General features: G+C 48.7%; 1 protein-coding gene across 2 annotated transcripts in view; it reads right to left on the minus strand.

Annotated features, from left to right (window-relative positions):
* KCNK10 (potassium two pore domain channel subfamily K member 10) overlaps window positions 1–23,434 on the minus strand; it is a 70,586-nt gene that overhangs the window by 11,680 nt on the left and 35,472 nt on the right. For both annotated transcript variants that reach the window (XM_045821930.1, XM_045821929.1), the window contains exon 5: window positions 445–631. In XM_045821930.1, coding sequence (XP_045677886.1) covers window positions 445–631 — 187 coding nt within the window. The remainder of the gene's footprint in view (window positions 1–444; window positions 632–23,434) is intronic.

The following is a 23,434-nucleotide window of genomic DNA, read 5'->3' on the forward strand; positions in this document are numbered from 1 at the left end:
TGGCCCTTGCCTCGGTGGCAGCAGGGAGCTTATGCTGCAGATCACTGAGGCTAAACTCTGTGTTTATGTCTCCAGAGTTTCACATTTGCCACTTGCTAATACAGCCTTTATCAATTGATTCAAGGAGCCTTAATATAATTGAGAAGTCCAGAATGCAATGAGACATTCATTTCACTCATGCATAATTCATAGGACGATAAGGATGGTAAGCATCCTGGGGAGGGTGAGGCTGGCTTTCCTCACACAGCGGAAGCCTGAGGCTGTTTAGATCTCAGAGGACCACGGGCTAGAAATGAGCCCGTGCACAGCGGTAGGGACGCTGAGCCTTTTCCATTCACTTCCCCCACAACTCATTTTCTCATGGTTTGGAAAAGCACTGCAAACAAAATATTCCCACCACCCGCAGGGACCCTGGCGACTGCGGGGCCCCGGGGTGCTGCTTACCTGCCACAAAATCACCAAAGCCCACCGTGGTGAGAGTGACCACCACAAAGTAAATGGACTCCAAGGCTGTCCACCCCTCGATGTATTTGAAAATGACGGCGGGGATTGTCACAAACACAATGCAGCCAGCCAGGATGAACAGGATGGTTGAGATGACCCGGATCTTGGTCTGACTCACTTGCTTTTTCTGGGAATAGCAGAGGAGAAACACAAATCAGCTTCATCGCCCCGGATCCAGAAGGCAGAGATACAGAAGAAAATGTATCATGTCGGTGGCTTTCTTTATTGAATCTATCGGGGTGACATTGGTTAATAAAATTGGACAGGATTCAGGTGAACAGTTCTAGAATACATCGTCTGTGCACTGTATTGTGTGTTCACCACCCCAAAGGGCCTCCTTCCATCACCATTTTCCCTCCTTTACCCTCCACTACCTCCCCCCAAACCCTCATCCCTTTGGTCACCATCACACCATTGTCTGTGTCTATGAGTTTGTTGGTTGGTTTTTTGCTTAATCCACCCTTTTCCACCCAGCCCCCCAATACTGCTCCTCTCTGACCGCTGTCAGTCTGTTCCCTGTATCAGTCTGCTTCTAGTCTGTTTGTTAGTCACTCTCACCATTTGCGACAGCGTGGACGGACCTGGAGAGCATTGCGCTCGATGAAATAAGCCAGTCAGAGAAGGACAAGCACCCTATGATGCCCCTCGCATGTGGAATCGAATGAACAAAATTGTCAGTGACTTTTAACCTCTCTTTGGTCACGGTCAGGCAGCTCTGTGAGAATCGGATGGAAGCCGTGGACCCGCCCCTAGAAACATTCACATCCAGGTGTTCTCAGGTGTCCCGGGGGCGCCCAGGCCCCGTGAAGCCTGTTTACGGACCCCACTGAGCTCGTGCCTCAACTGTCCTCTGCGCGGCTCCACAGCCACAGCCCACGTGCTGGTCCCACCTCCCCCACTAGTGCAAACGTGAATTCCCAAGAAGGGCCTGTGGCGCCTGGGTGGGGAGCTCTTTGCACAGGCCCGGAGACGGAGCTCTGCCTAGTTAGGTGCCTTTGCATCACAGGGAATCGGCTGGGGGAGAAAAATGGCTGGCCTGAAGCAGGCCAGAATGTTTGTCTGAAAGGAAAAACCATGGCCACCCCCATCCACATCTGTGACAGACTCTAGGCAAGCATAGGCGAGGTGTCTCCTCACCTCCCTCCCCCAGCTGAGGTTGGGCATCGCTGCCCACTTTTAAACACGCGCTTCTGGGCTGGTGCTGCGGTCATCTGCGTGGGGGCTGCGTCACCCACAGGGGCCAGGACAGGAGTTGCGGTCGGAATGACAGGGCCACTGTCTGAAAGGGGCAGTAGGCGTGTCGGCTCACATCGGTTGACGAAGGAGTCGCCAGTGAAGAGGTAAAAAGGCACTCGGAGGGGGGACTGCACTGGTGTTGGGGTAGAGAAATCACACCAATGGAGGCGAGAGGGGGACAGGAAGCCCCACTGGTGCCCCCTTGAGTGCACCCCCGACGACCTCGGCGTTGCCTCCAAGATGAACAAGCCTTACGGACTCAACGCTCCCAGGATCGGCACTGGAGACCGTCTTCAGGAGGCCCTAGTTCCGTAACCTCAGCAAACGACATACTCTCGTACGTGTGTCTTTAACGCCAGAGTGCACGGGCCTGTCCACTGCCGCCTGGATTGATTTTCTGCAGAAGTGCGCCACAGGTAGGGCAGTCGGTGCAGGAAGTCCTCACCACGTGATCTATTTTGTAGTCACGGCCACCTGGTGACTCGGAAAGCAGACGACCTCGGAGCGCAGACAGACCTTTGCGTCCATAAACCTCATTTACAGACGCAAACACAGAAGCCAAAAGGGGTTCAGGGACTTGCAGAAAATGATGCTGCTAATTAAGGGCAGGGCTGAGAATAGAATTCTGATGTGGTTAAGTCTCAGCCTGGGGAGTAATGAAAGAAGCCCCAGAAAGAGCTTTTCAAGTAATTCAACAATTCCCCAGCTCAGACGATGTTGGCTGCGTTCTCCCCGAACGAGAGAAACCAGACCGACTTCCATGAGGAAGAGGCCACGCTGTCTCCCCTATGGGGACAACGACTGACAATAAAAAACCATCACTGGACGATCTGTCCCGAAGCCTCAGTCGCGGCAGTGACACCTGGACCAGGTCGCCAAGGACGGACTCCTAAGGTCGGCCCGTGGCCCAACCATGGAAATGACCGGTCTCAGAGGCCGGAAGTTTGACTCCGGTCCTGTTTCTCTTCTTCCCACCCCCCTCGTCCTCCCTGATTTGGGGGGAGAAACATCGATGCTGCCTCTTCACTGGAAAGCCCCAGGACAAGGGCTGGAAGGGGACGGAGCTGCCCTCCCGGTGACCACACCTCAGAACCAGGCAGGCCCACCTGACGGGGCTCCTGAGTCCCAGGTAGAGTCAGGGTGGCCAAATGGAGAGGGCCACCAAGTGGGAGCGGTTGGAGTGGGGCATGTGTGTGTGCACGCATGTGCATCAGCACGATCCACGCTCCAGGTCCCTGATCAGCGTATCCCCTCAGCGCACGCAGGAAACGCTCAGAAACGGCCGCCGTCCTGCTTTACGAAAGGGAGTCATGTACTCTCACTCCCAAGAGGACCGTCGGTATATAAAGGGAAAATGGAAAAACAGTTCAATCCGTGAGCTTACATGGTCCTGCCCATCTCCTCAGAAAAGCCATCTGAAAACAAAAGGTATTTTACTGGTATTTTTGAAACTGCATATGAAATACCATTTTTCCCATAAGTAAAAGTATCCCAGTAAGATAGACTACCTGAGAACCAGAGGGAATGTGTTACCCGTTCCACGAGTTTCCACACTGGATATTACAGGAGGACTTTGGGGGGCAGCTGAACCCCTGTCAGAATCCAGGGCCTTAGTCACTATGAGCCTAGACTTGCATGCAGACACGTGCAAAACTCCAGGGCCCGAACGCAGACCTCCCCAGACCACCCAGCTAATCTGATTCCCGGCCGTGAGAACATCATTCCCCACCCCATCTATAAATCGTCCTCCTCGAACACACAGTGAAATTGAAGTGAATTAAATGAGACACTCGTCCAGTCACAAGTTAGGAGGCGAAGGCAACTATGCACAGGATGAGGCTGAGGGTGCTGAAGGGGCGTAGCAAGTCCTGGAGGTGGGGTGGGGGGGGGGTGCTGCAGACACTCTCAGGCTCTCCGGGGCGGGGCGGGGGGGGGACGGGACAGGGGGTAGCCAGAGGGAAGGTGGCCCAGGACAGGAGGTGTTTGGTGGCAGAGAGGGCAGGTGTGACAAAGCCCAGATCCTGGTGTCTTCATTGCATCATCTGTCGGAGAGTTTCTCGGCAAGGTAAACCGCAGCACTGCCCACTGCCCATGCCGACCAGTGTGTCCCTGGGCTGCTTCCTCCAGGCACCTTGGGGTGATGAAGCTCAGGGAGGGCTTGGGGAATCCAGTCCCTGGGGACGTGTGTGTGTGTGTGTGTGTGTGTGTGCATGTGTGTGTGTGAAATGTGAATACCCATGCTTCACTATGAAAGGAAGAGGTATGAGGTGTAAGGTGTTATCAACATCTGTTGTTCTGGATACTCACGGTTTTTGCTGCCATTTAGATATTTTTTTTTAAAGTTGCCTTAATTGAACTGTAGCTTTCAAAATATAATCACAAACTATCTTATACTTTATCTGGTGATCTTTGGGCATTTCTTAGCCTCATTAGCCACACAACTAGTCAGTTCCACTCTAAAATGGTGTTTACGGGCCTGGGGTTCAGAGGCAGACTGAGTGCCTGAGACACATTCCGTCCCCTCCGAGAAAGAGCTGAGTGACCATGGGCTAGGGTCTCAACTCCTCTGTGCATCTGCTTCCTCCTCTACGAAGTGGAGAGGAAAGAACCCACCTCACAGGACTGGTTGGAAGATTACATCGGGGTGTCAAAGCTCGGTACCTGCTACGTGCTCAATGATTGTTCATGACCATTTTTGATGTAAAAGCTCGAATGTTTCCTTAGATGCAGACTGAAGCCCCAGACTAAAGCCACCCTTGGCTGTTGGGGAGTGCTCCCTCGAGGCTGACTTGCGATCGATCATCTTTGTTTAGCTTCAGGAGGTCCCTGTCGGTTGCCCCTCCCTGGATTCATTGTCGCATATAACTACCTCATTTTCGATAAGAGAGAAGTCTTCACTGGTTCTTCTACGCTGACTCGAGATCGAGTTATCAGACCGTTTTAGGTCACAATCCCGAAAGCTTTTTTTTATGTGTCTTTCAATTAATTTCCCCCCAGCTCTCGATCGTCCTGAAAACGGCCAAGAATCGCAGATAATGTGTGCGATGCCAGGAACCAGCGGCAGAGGGACCCTGAGAGCTGCTGCTGGGCTCTCCTCGCCCCGCCCCCTGCCCCCTGCCCCTCCCCACAACCACCAGCACCACCGCCGCCGCCACCAGTTAGAGTCAAGCTCTGTTTCCACGGTGGGGTTGCTAGGCGAAATCTCATTGCTTATTTACCAGTAAGCACAGCAGCTAGCAAAAAGCTTTCGGAGAGCCCAGATCTGACTTGAGCTACTGTGTTCTTGAACTGGGAAAACTGTGATCCCAGAAAAGGTGGTTTGATTCAGTATTTGGGCAGGAGTGATAGCAGCGTTGTGCATATATCTGTCCAAATCTGTCCACTTTGTTGATTGTAATAGATAATGTTTTCTTCCCTTCTCCTTGTGCGAATAGTATTATGCGACACTATTTCTTGTGTCTGATGCATACTAACTGTAGGAATTTTGGAAGAACTCAAAACCTACCTCCTGTAGAGTTCATTTAATTGTCAAAGTTATATGTGTGATTATTTCAAAGGGTGAAATAAGCTTCATAGACAGGAGCAGGTGGGGCAGCGCGGGGGGCTCTCCTCTGACAAAAGGACGTACGCGCTGACGATTCTGGAATGCGGACATGTCGCAGACCCCAGGGGGCCAAGCCGCATGTCCCGTTCTCATTGAGCACAACGCCCTGCCTGTGGTCGTGGACTTCCACCACCTTCTTTCAGAGAGCAAGTATCTTCTATTCATCTGCGGGCTGTTTTGTTACTTGATTTTTACCCCCTCTCCAATGGTCATTTCTTTTTTCACTTTTATGTGCTTTCTTAGCATTCTAAGAATAGCAACCCAAATGGTTGTGTCTGACGGAGAAATTAGGTATTTGTTGTGGTATCTGGCCAAGACACTGGGGACTTTTTATAATAATAAAGATACTGCAACAATGATCCTGGGACAGGAGGCGGGCGTGAGGAGCTCCCATTACGTTTCAGTTTAGTTTCATTGAAATGCAGACATATCACCATGGCAATACGATCGAACTGAGAATAATTTCTCATAATGGAAAGACAGTAGGAACTGCCTCACAAAAGAATGGGTTTTATCTTCGCATGTTATGATGTTTTCTACAAAGACTTTTTTTAATATTCTCAACATCACAACAAATACTCATGCAGTACCATATAAACTATGAGAAGACTTTTTAAATACCATTAGCCTATAATCTCCATGGCAGAGATACTGTAAACACACATTAGCGAGAATCGTGCAGTGAAATCTCCATGGAGACCATGGAAAATGTCCTTCTCAAAAGCTGAATACACAAATGGATTATAACTACACACAAAAAAATAATAAAGTTATAGCTGGCCTCCGCCTCTGAGCCCCGCTGTGGCATCTCACGGATTATTGGCCAACTCGGTATTTTGCTGGCATCACCACGCAAAGTTTTTGAAAAAGCTTTTCATGTATAAAATTAAATTGGTTTTATCACTGAAATGCCAGGGTTGGTGCACCTGGGGTGGGAAACAATTCAATCCACGAACAATAAAAATTCTCAGCTCCTCTACTCCAGGAACCCCTCAGTTAAAGTCTTTGAAAATTTTCTGTTCTAAAAGTCAGCGACTCTTTACATTTGAAAATAATGCTCTACTTGAAACACAAGATTTTGCACTCAAAACTCCACCAATCACTTCAGCACATAATTATGAAGAACCTTTTATATGTCAGGGCTGTTCTAATTGCAAGGTACATATACCCGTTCAAACACTTCATTTATTGATTTTAGAGAGAAGGGAAGGGAGGGAGAAAAAGGAGGAGAGAAACTTCGATGTGAAAGAGAAACATCGATGGGTTCCCTCTCACAGGTGCCCTGACCAGGGACTGAACCCATGAATCAGGCATGTGCCCTGACTGGGAATTGAACTAGTGGCCTTTCACTTTGCAGGACGATGCCAAACCAACTGAGCCACGCCAGTCAGGGCAAGGTACACACCATTTTTTTTTAAACAAAAAAAGAGAAGTTCCCTTGTCATGCACACAAAGCTTGGTGGGCAGGGGCAGGGGGAACGTCTGAGTGGTGTTGGGCTGAAACCCATCGTGCAGTGCTCTCCACGGCGCCCAGCCCTGGTCCAGGCACTAAAGGCCCGGTGAGTGCCCAGTGACATAGCCCTGATTGAAAACATCCCCTGGGAGAGAAGGAAGGGGCATTCTTGCAGCTCTGGTATGTAGAATACATACGTGTGTTAAGGGCAAGGGATGAGCCTTGGAACTTTGGCAGCTAAGCCTTCAGAAAATGTATCACATAAGCAACCCTCTGAACCCCCTTCTTTGCTTGGATGCAAGACTGAGACCTCCGCCTAGTGCAGAAGCTGATGGGTGCCCACTGCTCACGTCCTCAGCCTCCCCACCGCAGGGACGCAAGCATGCCACCCAGGCTCCCCCAACCGTGGGGACATAAGTCAGGCCTACACCAGACAGCAGTGAGGCAGATGTGATGGAACTGGTCTTGGAGTAGTCATCTGGTGGTTTTCCGTGTGCTTTCTTCTACCCGTGTCCTCTCTCTCCGGTATCCCAAGGACTGTTTCTAAGTGGGGGTAGAGATTCTCAGAGGCACACCTGCAGAACCAGTTTCCTGGCCCCTGCTGGGAGACAGAGAGGAGGCAGGAAAGCCACTCCTCCTGGGCAGAAAGGAAGGAAGTGTGGAAGGAACTGCATCTTAGGGTCTTCCTTCCAAGTAGGACCAGCAGAACCTCCAGCCTAGAGGACCAGAGGCTTAAGAAGGAAGGATTAGATGCTGAGCTCTGTTCGTGTGAGCACCAACTGCTTCACCACCTGTGCATGGCCCACCTCTTTGAAGTCCCGGATCCGCCCAGGTCTCGGGAACAGAGAGTAAGAGACTTGGACACTGAGCGGGGTGAGGACCTGGAGGGAGGACCGTTCCCCCGAATCAAGCTAGAACTGAACAGCACCAGGTAGTAGGTTTCATGGAGGTGGGGGAGGTGGCAGGAAGAAGTGGACATGCCATGGGTGATCTAAAGAAGCAGGGACCGTGTGGAATCCATTCCAGGGCTGGTGGCCAAGTAGTGGCATTATATTCCTTTCCTAGGGGCAGTCACAAGGGTGGTGCTAACAGCTACACCCAGGGCCCAGAATCAGTGGGGTCAGCGGGGCCAGCAGCCTCGGCGCCAGGCACACACAGCAGCGGCTTCATCTAAGACCAGTCTGTGGCACGATTTGGGTCATTGTTCTTAGCTGGATTCTTTCCAAGTCAGGGTCTCCAATAATCCCAATGGTAACTGTCCAATATCCTCCTTTAAAAGCTTTCTTTTCTGCTTAAACCCCCATAGTTGGTTGCTCTTGATTCCGCTAAGCTGCCTACCCACAACTGTGTCTCCTGGAGGTCAGGGTAAGTTGAATTCAGACCCTTGGAGGCAGGTCAGGGTCATGGCCACAGAGTGACTGGCCAGAAATTCAGCTCCACGATCAGCTAGAACTGTAATCAGATCTGACTAACTGCTTTAACTGTCTCTGATATTTCTAAAGCTTTGGGTGTGGGGGGCGGGGGGAATGTCTTATCAAAAACTGACAGCTTGCTTTGGCTGTGATGTGGAAGGGGCTGGACCCATTGCTGGGGTGGGCATGGCAGGGACAGCAGTGCCAGCCTCCTGTCCTGGGGGCCAGCAGGGCCGCAGCGAACACCGACAGAGGCAGAGGGCTCCGCCACCTGCAGAAGGGGATCAGCAGCACTGCCCAGAGAAGCCGGTGGTTAGAGTGGAGGTTGGCGGTCCAGTGGAGGTGACAGGGAACACAGGCTGTGGCCAGGACAGATGCGGGTGACACCCCTCCAAATACTAGAGGACAGGGGACCTCGGAGAGGAGAGCCAGAGAAAGGCCTGTCACAGGGTCAGGGGAGCAGCAGGTATGTGGGCTAAAAATAGATGCAAAGAGAAAAGATTTCAAGGTACAATTATTAACATGTTCATGGTGGATCACTTTGGATGATGGATCTCTTTGGATGATGGACTTCCGTGAGATTTTGTTTCATTGTACTCTCCTGGGTTTTTCGGAGTCCCTTCAGTGACCGTGTATTCTCTTTGTAATCTTTGTGAAAAGAGAAAAGGAGAAGGAGGAGGCGTGGGAGAGAACGCAAAGCAGAGGAATAGTGAGGAAAAGGGAGAAAGAGAAAAACTACGACCATGCTCACAGACCCCACATGGTTCCCTCGAGAAATAGCACAGCACCCTTGAAAATCATCCAATCCGCCTTCCTTTCTTTGGGAAAGGGATGACAACCATGCCCTTGAGGGAAAGCTAGAAGAAGGAGAGTAGATACTCCCCACGGTAAAGTAAGAGAGACGGGCCTGTCTGAGCCTTCGGAATCCCAGGGACCTCTGCCAAGGTGGTGGTGGGAGCCAGGACGAAGCCCTGGTCCAATTCAGTCACTGTACCCTGCTCGTTGCCCAATCCACCTCCTCTGCCCACAGAACTCTGCAACCTCCGCCCGAGCGAAAGCACTGGGGGCCCTGCTGTTGCCTTCCCTCTCCGTCTGTGCATAATGCCAGTGGTTTCTGCACCTCACTCTCTGAAGGGACTGGATCGCTTACGGGTGCCCCAATACAGCACCATTCCGCGCTTCTGTGCCTTTCTAAAGGCTGTCCCGTCTGCTTGTCAAACTCCTGTTTGTTCCTCACAACAGGAAACACAACATCGCCTCCTGCAGGAAGCCCTCCAACCTTCTGGTGAGAGTCACGGCATCCTCCACCCTACTGTCTTTAGGCCCCGCGTGTTCTCCTCTCAAAGGACCCACTCATCCTGAATTGCCGTGTCTACCTGTGAGCGTGTCTCCCCGCCTTTGTATCCTGCGTGCCCTGTGTGGTGCATTTTTCCACACCTGCTCCCTCTTTTTTAGCACCTAGAGCAAACGTGAGAGTAATTGGTTAAGGCAAACCATTTGATGAAGAAAATAAAATCATTCATCCAGCAAGAGCTAAGCCGTCAGGATTTTATAATGTGGAAAACTGTAAGAGCACACAGGCCGGAGAGGCACCGGGACAGACAGACACGCATGCGCATCACAACCTGTATTTGTTGGATTGAATATTAACACCACAGGAACCGAGTTAAGGGGAGAGTGTTGACTATTTGAAGATGGTCATTGACACAAGAATAGAAATTACATATGCGTATTTCGGAAAGTTACACTGGAGCTCCTGAAAGTTGTCTTTTTTTTTTTCATAACTGCATTTAGATTATAAACCCCTGGGAAGTGACTGGTACATCTGTGAGGATGTTTGTGGTTGTCACACAATTGAAGGGACACTCTTGGCAAGTAGTGGCCAGGGGCATTGCCTACAAGGCAAGAATTAGTGTCACAAATCAGCACATTATCCCAAATTTTGCATGAGTTTTAATGTCCCAACAAAAACAATTTATGTTTACAATTACCCAAGCTGAGACCTCCCTTTTACATATAAATACACACACACACACATTACTTTTTCGCTCTTTCAATATAGGCTGAATTTTACAAGGATATGACTCCAATGTAAATTGCAAGGGGGCTGAATTTTGAGTAGTTGCCAAAAATGGCTCTCCATTTTCATAAACCAGCTCACTGACAGGCAAATCCCTGGTGGCATCTCATTCACTGATACGACGCACTTGAACCCGCGTGCGTTTGGAGCTACAACATTCCACATATAGATGCAAAAGTCCCAGTGCTTCAGTACGTCCCCTGGGGTTTCATGACCAAGCACCTATTCCCGAACCATGTATTATTTATTCTAAACGACCTTCCTTCTATTTCTCCTGCATATTGTAGCTAGAACATAATGTCGAATTTTTCAAAGGTAGATGTGTAGGCATGTTGCACTATCTAATATAAAATTCACTTCAAGGTGGTAAAAGAGCATTAATAAGTATTTGCTATAAAGGGGTGTTGGTATTACAGGGCTGAGAACCGCTAGATAAAATTAAACTGGGCATTGCATTTACGGAGCTTCTGGAAGTTTGGTTGTTTTCTCTTTTTATGATCCTGTTCAGAAGTCTATGGAATTACACTTGCAGGTATCACCTGATGAGGTGAGGGACCTGGTGCGGAGAAGGACCACACGCAATAATCATCATCAGGGGACAGCTCCCCTACTAAAAAGCTCTTTCATCAAAATAATTGCATTTTAGAGGTTAAGACTGTTTTGCTTCCCATTGACATTTATTTGCATTCAATACTATTTTAGATTTCAAAGACCTTTTCTACATCAACATATACGAGGTCATATCCAGCAATGCTCATTCATTCATTCATTCACCAGGTCTGGGTGCCATTCACCAGGTCCCTGTACTGGAGATGGTGCTCACCAGGCAGACAGGGCCCACCCCCACAGAGCTTTTAGGCTGATGGGCACAGCAGGCGTCTGACACATAACTCCAATCAGAGAGGTGAATGGTATTCTGGGGGTGAACAGGGTGCTGACCTCAGTGAGGAGTCAGAAAACCTCCCTGAGGGGCTGACACTCACCCCGAGAGCAGGAGGAGGGTGAGGACTGTCGGAAGCCCCGTGACTATCACGTGCAGAAGTCTGGAAGTGGAAGGGCATGGCACGCTCAGTGCAAACACACAGGCCCCTTGAATTTGCCCCGAGGAAACAGATTCCTCCCCAATTATGACCCTCCGGCATCTTACTCCAAGAAAGGATGCTAACTGCTAAAAACGTAAATTTTCAGTCAATATGAACTTTCCACAAAATCTGGTTAGTGGGTTCATTTTTTTTTGTTTCTCCGATGATAAGAGAGAACTGAATTCAAGACACTTTTAGAAATGCTATTACAACTGAACACATGGGATCATTTTTTTTAAATGAGAAAGATGAAAAGCAACATGCCCATTTTCTAGGAAGGGAAGCATCTCTTCAAACCCTCAAGCTCCCCAGGAGAAGCGCCCAGAAGCAGGTGTCACTTGTTTACGTGACCATCTGGACAGTCCTCTCCCTTCTCTCCTGGGAAGGAGAGGCTCACAGAGCTCCACAGGACAGGTGGCAGAGAAACACACCTAGTAGAAACACAGAACCCAAGGGCTGAGGACGATTGAGCCTTTCTTGAAGAGGAGCAGAGCAAGAAGCAAAGAGCAAGGGGGGGAAAGCCGAAGAGAAAGTGGTAATAACACTGCAAGAACACCATATGGCCTCTATATGTCATGCATTTCATTGTGAGTGTTGATATTTGCTTTCTTGCGAGCTTTGCTGCCAACGCTGTTACAGTAACTCAGTCAAATTCACTTCTTAAAAAATCTCAAAGAAGCTTTTGGTATTCTAACCTTAAAATCATACATAGATTCCTTTCCTTTTATAAACTGTATATATATATATATATATATATATATATATATATATATATATATATGCCTGTTTCTAACTCTTCAAACTAAACTGCAAAGCAGTGTTAAATTAGAAGGAAAAGTCCTGATAACTGATAGGACACGCCCAGCACATGGGTTTGTACCAACTCAGCAGTTAAAGGGGACCTGGGAGGGGGTACGGACAGGCAGACAGACAAATATCAATAATAACAATGTAACACGAGTCCTTTAAACCATTCCCCAAGCTCACATAGAATGATTTTTTTAATTATTTTATTGATGTTCAATAACAGTTGTCTCTATTTTCCCCCCACCACTCACCACCCCCCACCCCAGGCATCCCCACCTTCCTCCCCTGCTTCCACCCTACCTTGGTTTTGTCCATGTGTCCTTTATAGTTGTTCCTGAAAACCCTTCCCCCCTTCCCCCCATTATCCCCTCCCACCTCCCCTCTGGTTACTGTCAGAATGTTTGTCATTTCAGTGTCCCTGGTAATATTTTGCTTGCTTGTTTGTTTTGTTGATTAGGTTCCAGTTAAAGGTGAGATCATATGGTATTTATCCATCACCGCCTGGCTTATTTTACTTAGCATAATGCTGATGGTTGATGTTTACAGTGAAATTCATTTCTGCCGAGGAATGGAAGAAACTAACCCAGGGGACATTGCTCCGTCTAACTGGCACCCACGTGGCAAGAATGCGGCATCTAAACACAAGCACAGCGAAACTCTCTTTCCAGGGTCCCTTTTGACAGTGGAGGACCAGCTAGCTTTGGGGAAGAAAGTCTGGGAACACACTGATGTTTTATAAAAGTATGAACTCTGTGTCCATGGGGGAAACTGGCTCATGTGTTCAAGACCTAGTCAGAGCACCCACAAGCATGTAGCTAAAATAAATTCTTTCTCGTTCTCTGCTTTCCCTTTCACTAGAATCTATGTCTGAAGTAGAATATCGTGGTCCCATCTGCATAAACAGCTGCGGCCCATGTAGTACAGCCAGGGAAGCAGAGCACAACCTCCCCCTCCGCACAGACACAGGTACTCTCAGACCTTCTGTGTTCTTTTTGGCTGAGTTATGGCCAATGCAGCTTTTCCTCCTAGGGCGACGACTAGTGATGGGAATTGAGGCGCAGCCCCAAGCCCTACCACCCAGCAGGTAGGACTGACAAGCGTCAACAAGCGTCTCCTCTTCACTCGGGCTTGTTGGGGGTGCTCCACAGCCTATACACACTGGGGGTGTGGAAAGGAACCTAGTTCATCCCTCTCTCATCTCCAGTGAATCAACAACCAATTAAGCATTCACCAGACACCTCCAAAGCGCTTAGCACTAGGCAGAGAGATGGGAAAAGACATGGTGGCCCTCACCTTCAAGGCCCTCATGCTTTACTTAAAGAGAACACTCCACTCATCAGCAACAAGACAGGCGCATCAACGAAGATGGGTGTGATCAAACACACAAGCTGGAATTCGCAAGTCCCTCCTCCGAGCTTCCCTAGCTGACAGTGTGCCTGTCATAACGGTGTTTAAGATTCACTGAGTGCTGACGGTATGCTAGGCATTGCTCTCATGCATCAGCCAAGCACCGAAAGACGTGGCTACAGATTTTACCCGCATTTTTCAAACAAGGAAACTGAGGCGCAGCCTGGGGTCACATGGCTCAGGTACTGAAGCAGTGTGACCTCAGAGGCTGCCTGCCCCAGCCCCAGTCTCATCAGGGACATTGGTCTTTACACATGCCTATTTCCTGCTCAGGTGAAAAGACTGTCTTTTGTTTATTGCCCCGAATCCCACAGTGTTGCAATCACAGAAGGCGTTATTTGATAATTGCTTCTTAAATTGATCTGGGAAGAGGTGTGAAGGAGAAGTGATGAGAGTGAATCATTACGAGGTAAATAAAGGGACTGCGGAGCAGTGGCAAGGCGAGGTGGAAACAGATGTCCCCGGCATGCAGAGGCCCAAGGTGGCCTGGCGTCGGGCCGCCCTCCCTCCCAGGAGCTCTGCTGTGGGGCCAGAGCCGGGGAAGCAGCAGGATGGGGATGAGCAGAGGACACAGTTGGAGGTGAGAACAGGCGGCAGGTGCCAGAGGAAGGCAAAGCACAGAGCCCCACCTCTTGCTTTTGCCGCCAAGGTAACAGAGTAGCAGCCACTGGAGCAGCCAAAATTTAAGGAGCCATCAAAGAACAAAGTCAGCAGATGCTGTTTTGGGGACCCATAGACGTTGAAGAAGAAAAAACAAACAGAAAATAACAAGTGTCGGTGAGGCCGTGGAGAAAGTGGAGCCCTTGAGCATCGCTGGTGGAAACGGAAAATAGCGCAGCGCTGTGGAAGGCAGTATGGCAGCTCCCCCAAAAATTAAATATAGAACCGCCATATGGTCCAGCGATGCCACTTCTAGGTACAAGCCCAAAAGAACTGAAAGCTAGGACTTGCACAGGTGCTTGCGCACCCATGCTCACAGCAGCATGCTTCACAGCAGCCAAAAGGTGAAGCAACCCAGGTCCACCGACAGAGAAACGGACAAACGAAGCGCAGTGGATACGTGGAGTGGAATATCATTTAGCCTTAAAAAGGAAGGAAACTCTGACCTGCGCCACATCCCGAATGAGTCCTGAAGACATTACGCTAAGGGAAACAAGGCAGACACAAAGGGACACGCACACACTGTCTGGTCCCACTTGAGTGAAGCATCTAGAGCACTCACAGTCAGACAGACAGAAGGTAGGACAGAGACTGGGGGGGAACAGGAGGAGAACGAGAAGCTGTCACTTAATGGGCACAGACTGTCCGCCGGGGAAGATCAAAAAGCTCTGGAGGTGGAAGGTGATGACGTTGGCACAACAAGGTGAATGGACTCGATGCCACTGAACCATATATTTTAAAGCAGCTAAAATGTAAATTTTATGTTATGTATATTTTACCTCAATAAAAAAAAAAAAAAAACAGGCCCAAAGAAAAAGCTGAAGCAGGCTCTACAGTATCGCACCAGCCCCTGGGGCTGCCTTACAGGAGAACCTCTTTGAAGCTATGTGACTACAGCCAGGACAGAAATGCTCATTCCGTGGGCGCAAGAGCCCCCAAAACGACACGGAAACGGGGCTGATTTGGAAAGCCAGCGTTCTGCGCTGTCCCTTTGTACTCAGCTTTTCTGAGTATGGGAATCCTTTTTGAACATTAAGAAAGAAATCCCCCAAATCCCCACAGAATAATAGAGCCTTTGGTACCCACTGACTGTGAAAACCAATCAAGGAAAAAAGATACCATGAACTCAGAAATCACCTTTTAAAGTGAATTTAAGTGATGACAACCGCCGCAACATACATTTGGAAAAGGGCAGTACGTGTGTGGAGGAGACGTACTGTTTATTCTGTCTACCAGCAATGCTGGACGCACAAAAGGATCCTTGGACCCTTTGAAATGGCACTTACAGCCCCTGGGGACCCCCTCCCACAGAGGAGGACCCATAGCTCCGTCCTAACAAGACACTAAAACTCAGCAGTGCACTCCAAGACACCGTTCAAAACCATCAGGTCAGAAATGCTGTGATTCACAAATGCAGCTAACTCTTCTCGGAAAATAAGCAGCAAAGCACTTTTTCCCAGAAACACAAAGTGTGTTTCCTCTGACACGAAGGCACGTTCCCTAGGCTGGATTCAACTCGCGCGGCCCTTCCTTGTCCAAAGCCATCAGCGCCTGCCCAGCACCGGGACCACGCTATGCCTGGCCGGCTGGCATGCCCCCCCCCCCAGGGAGCTGTCTCTTTGAGGTAAAAGGTCCCCAAAACTTACATGCTTCTCAGTAATGATGTGTTCTAAACATTTTGCCTTTCCTGAAGTGAAAAGTTCTAAAAAGTTTTCTAGAGCTGCTTTTTATGAATAACGACTGACGCAAGAGCCGTTTAGAAACGTGCCACCCACGTGAGAAGCTGTGGATCGCACACCTGGCTCCGCGAAGGGCTGACTCAGTTCCACGAGGCCTCACGCATGTGTCAGGAACCCAGGTTTCTGGAAGCTACATCAGAATGGTTTATGACTTGCTTGGCTCACAAAAGCAGCATGAGGCTAGATGCAAAAGGAAAAAAGTTGGGGTTTTTTTTCCACATTCACAAATGTAATTATTTTTAAAGTAGAGTTCTATAAAAGGGCAAAGGGTTATTAGTCTATGAAATCAGTGTGCCTGGCAGACGACCCAAACTAGCCTGTGGACATGGGTGACGAGGGGTGAATATGGGAAACCATCCGTGTATTACGCTGATTTTATGATGCTTATAAAAAATGAGTGCCTGTAAAATCTTACATTAAATTAGCAACCCAAAAGTACCTGGAAGCTTTAGAAACAGGTCACCATGTAGGAGATCTAAAGCATCTCTGGACTTGCGGTGCCCCAACTTGCAAAGATATAAGAGGTTCGCGTTAATAAAACCCGTGGGATCATCTCTTCAAAGGGCACAGCCTAGCTGATGATGAACCCAAACGTACCCCAGAGACTGACCTCTACTGCACGCCAGTTCGAGAGGAACTTCCTCCACCCCTTTCCCGGAGTTTAGGACTGAGCTCAGTCCCCAGTGGGTGTGGGCACACGGAAACCCCAGGTGCTCGAACGCGCCGCACTGAAGTGCTAAGGGGGTCGGCGGAGCCCAGAAAAAGGAGTGCGCTTTCTGAGGGCAAGACGAGCCACCTCGGCTCCCCGCGGGCTCGGCTGTGAGCTGAGTCTCCTCTTACTGCGGGCACTGAGTGGGTTGTACGATGTGTACAGAGAGTAGAGAATAAGAGAGAATTTCGTCTGCCCAGCTACTTCTCCCCCAGAGGTGGGTCCAAACGAGTCAGCCATCGGGACAGTACCAGCCCCTGTTATAAGCCCCCCTTCCCATCCGTCACACGGTGGACGTGAGCAAGGAGGCATTTACATCCTAGACGAATCTCCCGGAGTAGAGAACACCGCGAAAGAGATGTCTGCTGACAGTGAGTCAGCACTGGGGAGGTAGGACAGGGGTGTAGAAAAGAATCGGAGGCTACGGTCCAATTCAAAGGATCAATAGATGAAATAAAGTTAGAAAACCCTCCGAAAGCACACGCAGGGCCAATATTAACTTTTTCTCAGCTAACCATCTTTACCTGTCCCCAGGCCACACTAACCTTTCACGAAGATTCTTCGGAACCACCTGATGCTACTACTCTGGCCTTACGAGAGAAAGAAGGGAGGAAGCATGGTGGGAAGACTCAGTGTATGCACGCACACTGGAGCGTGGAGATCCGGTCTGAAATCCTTGCTCTGTCCCTTATGGGCTCAGTGACCTTGGACAGGTCACCAAACCAGCGTGAACATCCTGATCTCATCAAATGAAGAAGGCAAAATATTCTTTTCAAGAGGGCTGTACAACTTACCCTAGGCAAAGCCCACAACCAGTGTCTGGCATAGAGTAAAACATCCAAACAGATTTGCATCTTATCACTAGACTTTGCGACTGAGGTGCCATAGTAATCCGTCTGACCTCAGTCAAATCCTATTGGAAAAGTGACAAATCCGGGCCTCCCTACAAAGGTCACTACATACAGAAGTTCACAAGTGACTTCCCAGAAGTTTAACAGATTCCCAGAAGTTACCTGTGATCAAAGTTTGCCGGAAAGAGAGAAACTGTTAAAGCTACCATAAAAACGTCTAAATGATAAACACCGTCCAGCAGTATTTTAAGCGGTTATATTTTAGGCAGAGTTTGATAGCTTTACTGTTTATAGAAAAGAGGGAAGATGCATTTTAAAGGCCATTAAGACCTACTACAGTGATCTCAGACGGCAATGGGAAACGCCGAAAGGATGCTGGCCAGGTATCAAAGATGAGCTGAGAAGGAGGCAGAATCATACCGAGTCAGCTAAAGTCGGGGCTGAGATTGTCTGCCTGCCGAAGAATAATGGCAGAACAATCTGTCTGGACATTTTCATTGAGTCAAGTCCCCAGGCACTTTCCCTTATTGGTGAAAAGTGATCTTATTCCCAGAGTATGACATCTCTAAAGCCCACTTCAAGGTCCCATGTGAGACAGGAGAGGTCTGAGCAGGAACGGCACTGGCCTTGAAGAACTGGTTAAGACCTTTGGTAGAGACACCAGAACCCATGTAGATTCAGCCAGCAGACCAGAGCATGACCCTCCGGACCTGTGGGGCAACCGACCCCTTCTATCCCAGCACGGTTGTGGTTATGCACCAGAATGATTTTGTCCTCGAGGGGACACTTAGTAATGACTGGAGACATTTTGGGTGGACATAACTGCAGGCCTGATGATACTTGGAGTAGATACTTGGTGAGTAGAGGACAAGGGATGCTTCAAAACACCCCACAGTCACAGGACAGTCGTTCAGCCTAACACGTCATTAGTGCTGAGGATGGGCCACCCTGCGTTAGAGGAAGGGAGAAAAGAAGGGACTGTCACAGACAAGCTGTGTCACGGGCTGCCAGTCAGAGATGCCATATAGTCTGTTCTGCGGATGTTATTTATGTGGTCCATTCCAAGTCCACGTCCAGACCTATCACTAAAGCTAGACGATGCCCTTGAACTAATTTAGAAAAGACTTGGTTGATAAAGGTTTAAAAATATTTGCCTTCTTTGCATTTTAAAACAATTACCTCCCACCCCCTCTAGTCCCTTAGGGAAAAATAAGGAAGCAATGGTTCAGGTTGAAGCCAGCGTCTCCGTTCTGATCAAAATAAACTCATATTCTCTGTGTAACATTAATCCCACTGAGTTGTTTCTCAGGAATTTTTAACAGGGGATGCACTGGGGCAGGCACGTTATAGAGGCAGACAGGTTCACATACACACATACACACACACACACACACACACTCTCTCTTGGGCACTCTCAGCTCCCACCTGGCTCCCCGCTACACCTGTTCGGGCCCAGTACTGATGCGCATAACTACTTCCTCAGTGAGCATTTCCGCTACTCTCAGAACTTAGAAGTTCTACCCGCACAGCTGAAAATAACACCCAGTTTCCAAAACAAGGATTTTTCTCTTCTTGAAATAATATAAATTTTTAAGGGAACCCTACTGCTGCTGGGAGCACGCTCAAAGAGTCCTTGTGAGAAGCAGACGCCTCCTGCCAAGGGGTTCCTCACATCTTTCCTTGACTCACGCCAGGCACATGGCAGAGGACTTCAGGAGTCCTTGGCTTGCACGGTCAGCCCCTTTCTGCAACCCAAAGTGATTGATTAGCCCACTAATTGAACTTCATTAGCAGATTGAGATTGTCATCACCTGGTCTAAGCATTTGGCAGGCTCCAAAGTCCCCGGATAAGCATGGCACTGATAAACCTAGGATAACATTGTTATTATCACATTGTTTGCGGGTAGTTTTTATCGCGTGCTCTACTACCAGTCAACGTAAAACGTATAAATACGTTTCCCACATGCAATGTGTTATTTGTCAGCTACACCCAGGGTCCTTTGCCTTCAAGGGAAATAAACATGTCTGTTGTATCCTTGGGGGGAAAAGGCCAAAGAAGAAAAATAAAGAGTGCCCCGTGGTTATAGAGCTAATATCAGAGATCCTGCTAATCAGTCAGATAAAAAGAGGCAGAGACCAAAGTCCAGCTCAGAGCGAGAAAATGGGATCCTGTCCAAAATCTGACCAGTTTTCCTGCCGCATCCTATCAAATGACAGTCGGCCTGGCCCAGCGAAAGAGCCAGTCCACAGCAGGGGAGTGAGAGGCTGCCCACTTCCAAAACCCACTTTGGAATCTGGGATCAGCCCTGCTTACTCCCAAATCAGTACCCTTCCTTGCTAACTGCCCAGATTTCCCCCTAGAAACCTAGGAAGAGTTCTTTTTACTTTATACTACATAAATATTTGTAAATCAACTGCAAGAATCGGTACGGTATATTCAAGACACCTACACTCCACAGTGGTTTCACGGTGTGGGTTAATACATCTGACTGCACGTATGTGTGACCCACCTGGAAGGGGTTAAGACAGGATTAGTGTTCGAGTCCAGGCTGTGCCCCCAACTCACTGCGTTGCACTGGGCACGTCACTGAACAGATGCCAGGCTCCGTTTCTCGGATGTGCAACGAGTCTCACCAAAGGAGTGTTCCCCAAAGAGTGATCTCTGGGCCTTGTATTCTAAATCCCAGAGATGCTTGTTGCCCTAGAGTGAGCCCAGGAACAGTCCCAAGGAATAAGCACATGAGATCACTATTTTCTCATCTCCTCCCCTTTCTGCAGATCAAACACATTCCAGGCCCCCTCTGCAGTTGGGTGGGTCTAGCCCATTGGCCTGGACTGGCTCAGGCCAGTGGGCTGTGACTGGAGGCCAAAGCTCTTAACAGCCGGTGTGCAATGCCCTGTTCTCCTCCCCCCACCCACACCCCTCAAAACCCCTAAAGCCCGGAGAGGTGCCTGGGCTGCAGCAAACCTGGCGGGGGTGAGAGTAAACTGGGGGTGTTTGTTACCAAAGAATAATCCACTGTCCCCTAACTGATTCGAGGATCCCAAAGGCCACCTGATTTATGTACGGCAAAGGGAGGAAGGATCACATCCCGGTAAGTGGCCTGTGTGGCTAACAGGAGATGACACCTGTGGCAGACGCTGGCCTTTGTTTACCCCAAATTCTTCTTCACTCACAGTGTTCTAAGTTAGCCCATCACAGCAATGAGGTCAGGCCCAGAATGTTACATAATAATGGATGTTGTTTTCAGTACCTGAATTTGTGATCCTTTGTTACACGCAGCAGAAAACTAATACAGCCGGGAAGTCCTCCCAACCTAGGGTGACGTGCTTACTAAGGCCCTCTGGCGTCAAAGCTAAAGCTACATTCTCTGGTGAGCTTATTAGCAATTAAGTTGACATTTTAATCTCCATATATGACTTCCATGTCTATTTCTTGACTAGTTCTGAGCTTCAGAGGGCAAAAGAGAGTTTACTCTCATTCACCCCATAAGAACCCCAACAGTCAGGCATTTCATGACTCGGTAGCCACAAGCATTTCTAAATAATACAGCTACCCTCAGCAACTCTTTAAAATGAGGCTCAGGTGTGGTCGAAGGACCCAAATCAATCATGTCACCTCAGAACACAGACACCTAAAAGGCTGATTTTATATTTTATCTTTACTCCATGAAAAATCCTCTCTTTCCCAAGAATGGGGGGGGGTGGGGGGGCGGGGGCGGATATGACAAAGGGAAAGACTTAACATTGAGCAGGTGAAAAAAATGAACCTTCCCCATGGGAACCAAAAATCACAACCCCCAATTTTGTTGGTTCATACAATTTTCATTTCTCAAACAATCACCTAAGAGTAACGGGCCTTTTAGATGTAGTTTAAATGAATGACAATGAGCTTGCAGATTTCCTATCAAGGCTACGTGCCACAAGCCAAACTGCTGTTTCTGTCTCCAGGAAGTGTGCTGATACGGCTCCTGGAACTCATCACCCCAGCTTCCCAACAGCGCCCCCCACTGGGCTGCAAATGCCTACGTGGTGTGCTGCCTATTCTGTGACATACCACCGTCCACTTCCTGGAAGACACCCCGTCTTCAGTGGCGTTGTAAAGAACTGAGTGGGCCATCAACATAAAAATGAAACATGAGATTTTTAAGGCTCTGTCCTAGGAACCTGTTGAATAACCCACTGAGAGGCAGCTTTCAGGGGAGGGAGGACAGCACTCTACTTGAAGTTCAAAATACATTAGGGGAAACTAAGTCACCAGATTTGGTAACAAATGTTGTCAAATGGGTGCCAGGTCTTCCCTCGTTTAGAATACAGTAACTCACTTTTATTTTTCATCAAGCGGAATTGCAAAGCTTGTCCAATCCTCTCTTTCTGCAAATGAAGACACTGTGATCCAGAGAGGCTACCTACGCCTGAAGTCCATTTGAATCCACCAGATTTCTTTTCCTCTAACTCAGGGGGCTAAAAGGGCTCCTCCGAGAACAGCTCTGGGGGACAGAGTTGCCATGCTTGGTTTAGAGAGACCTGAACCTCTGAGAAGCAGAGAGGCTGAGTTCTGGTGGTTTCCATGGTGACCACTGAGCCCAGGTGCATGCTCTAATGAGGCTGGCTGACCAGCCAGCACTTTGGGAGCAAAGGTTGTTGGACATTACAGAAAAACCCACATGCTGGACTGCTGCTCAGATGACATGTGAATGGGTGGCTAGCCTGCCAGCAAACACTTCGTTCAGGAGACAGACACACCGTAGCTCTGAGCGCTCCGTGCCTGGCCCCTTGCCAGCCTCTTTCCCATATGTTAATTATCCCCTTTTGCCAATGAGTAAACTGAGGCGGCTCATCCAGGATCACTGAGCTTCTAAAAGGCGGCTGTAGGCCGGCCGTGGCGCAGTTGTCACCCACTCTAACAAACTGAAACGGCGCTAACAGAATGGAACTGGGACTCTCTTGCACCTCCTAAAGAGAAGTTGAAGTCATGATGTCTGGTCTCAGAGGGAAAAGCAAGCTCCTATTTAGAGCTTACCACTGGTTTATCTTTCCCATCATTGCTAGTTTCAGAAAAAGATCTCCAATTGTCATTTTTAAGTATTAAGTCATTATGAGAAAAATTCCCTAAAGGAGGTTTGAAAGACTTGAAAATTAAGTCAATAATCATAAAGAGCAAAAATGACCTTGCACCAAAGCACGGCAAGTGTTCTGTTAAATCATACACCTGGGCGTGAGTTAACCGGGCCTGGGAACCCTGTCCAATCACATCTACCTCACGTGCTTGCCAGGGATGCCATCGTTAGTAATGGAATTGCTTGAGTTGAGATTTTTGTCCCTTGTTTAAAGATAAGTATTCTCAACAGGAGAGAAAAAAACCCACTAACACAACAGCAATCACTAGCACTGTAGTATGAATTAGTACTTCTGTGTACTATTGGTGGGAGGAGAAAGAGGGAGGGGCCACAAGGAATCAGATCCAAACACAAAGCAGTGACTAGAAAAAAATGGGCTCTGGAAGAGATTCTAGAACCCGGGATCATCCTAAAGACACTGCTTGCAAATAAAATGCAAGGAAGAAGTTCCAAAAACAAAATGGATGAATATATAGTTCTCTGTTGCAAATACACTGAGGAACCCATCTTCCACCTTGAAGAAGAAATAGAGTATACTTCACATCTTCAGAAAATCTGTGTTGGCAAATCCGTGCTTCACCCTCTGTGTTGTGATTCCAGAAATACCCCTGTACAGAAGGTAACTACCGAAGAGAAGAGTTTAGGCACAGTACCTGTGACTACCGTGAGCCAAAGACAAAATGTGACCATAACATTAGACTATCCTGTTAAAAGTGGCAATGATGTGATAACACCCTGATGATTCCCTCTGCATCCCGCCAGGCTAAAGC

Source organism: Phyllostomus hastatus, unplaced genomic scaffold (assembly GCF_019186645.2).
Source record: "Phyllostomus hastatus isolate PE091 unplaced genomic scaffold, TTU_PhHast_1.1 phas_scaffold_501, whole genome shotgun sequence".
In the NCBI taxonomy this organism is placed as follows: Eukaryota; Metazoa; Chordata; class Mammalia; order Chiroptera; family Phyllostomidae; genus Phyllostomus; species Phyllostomus hastatus.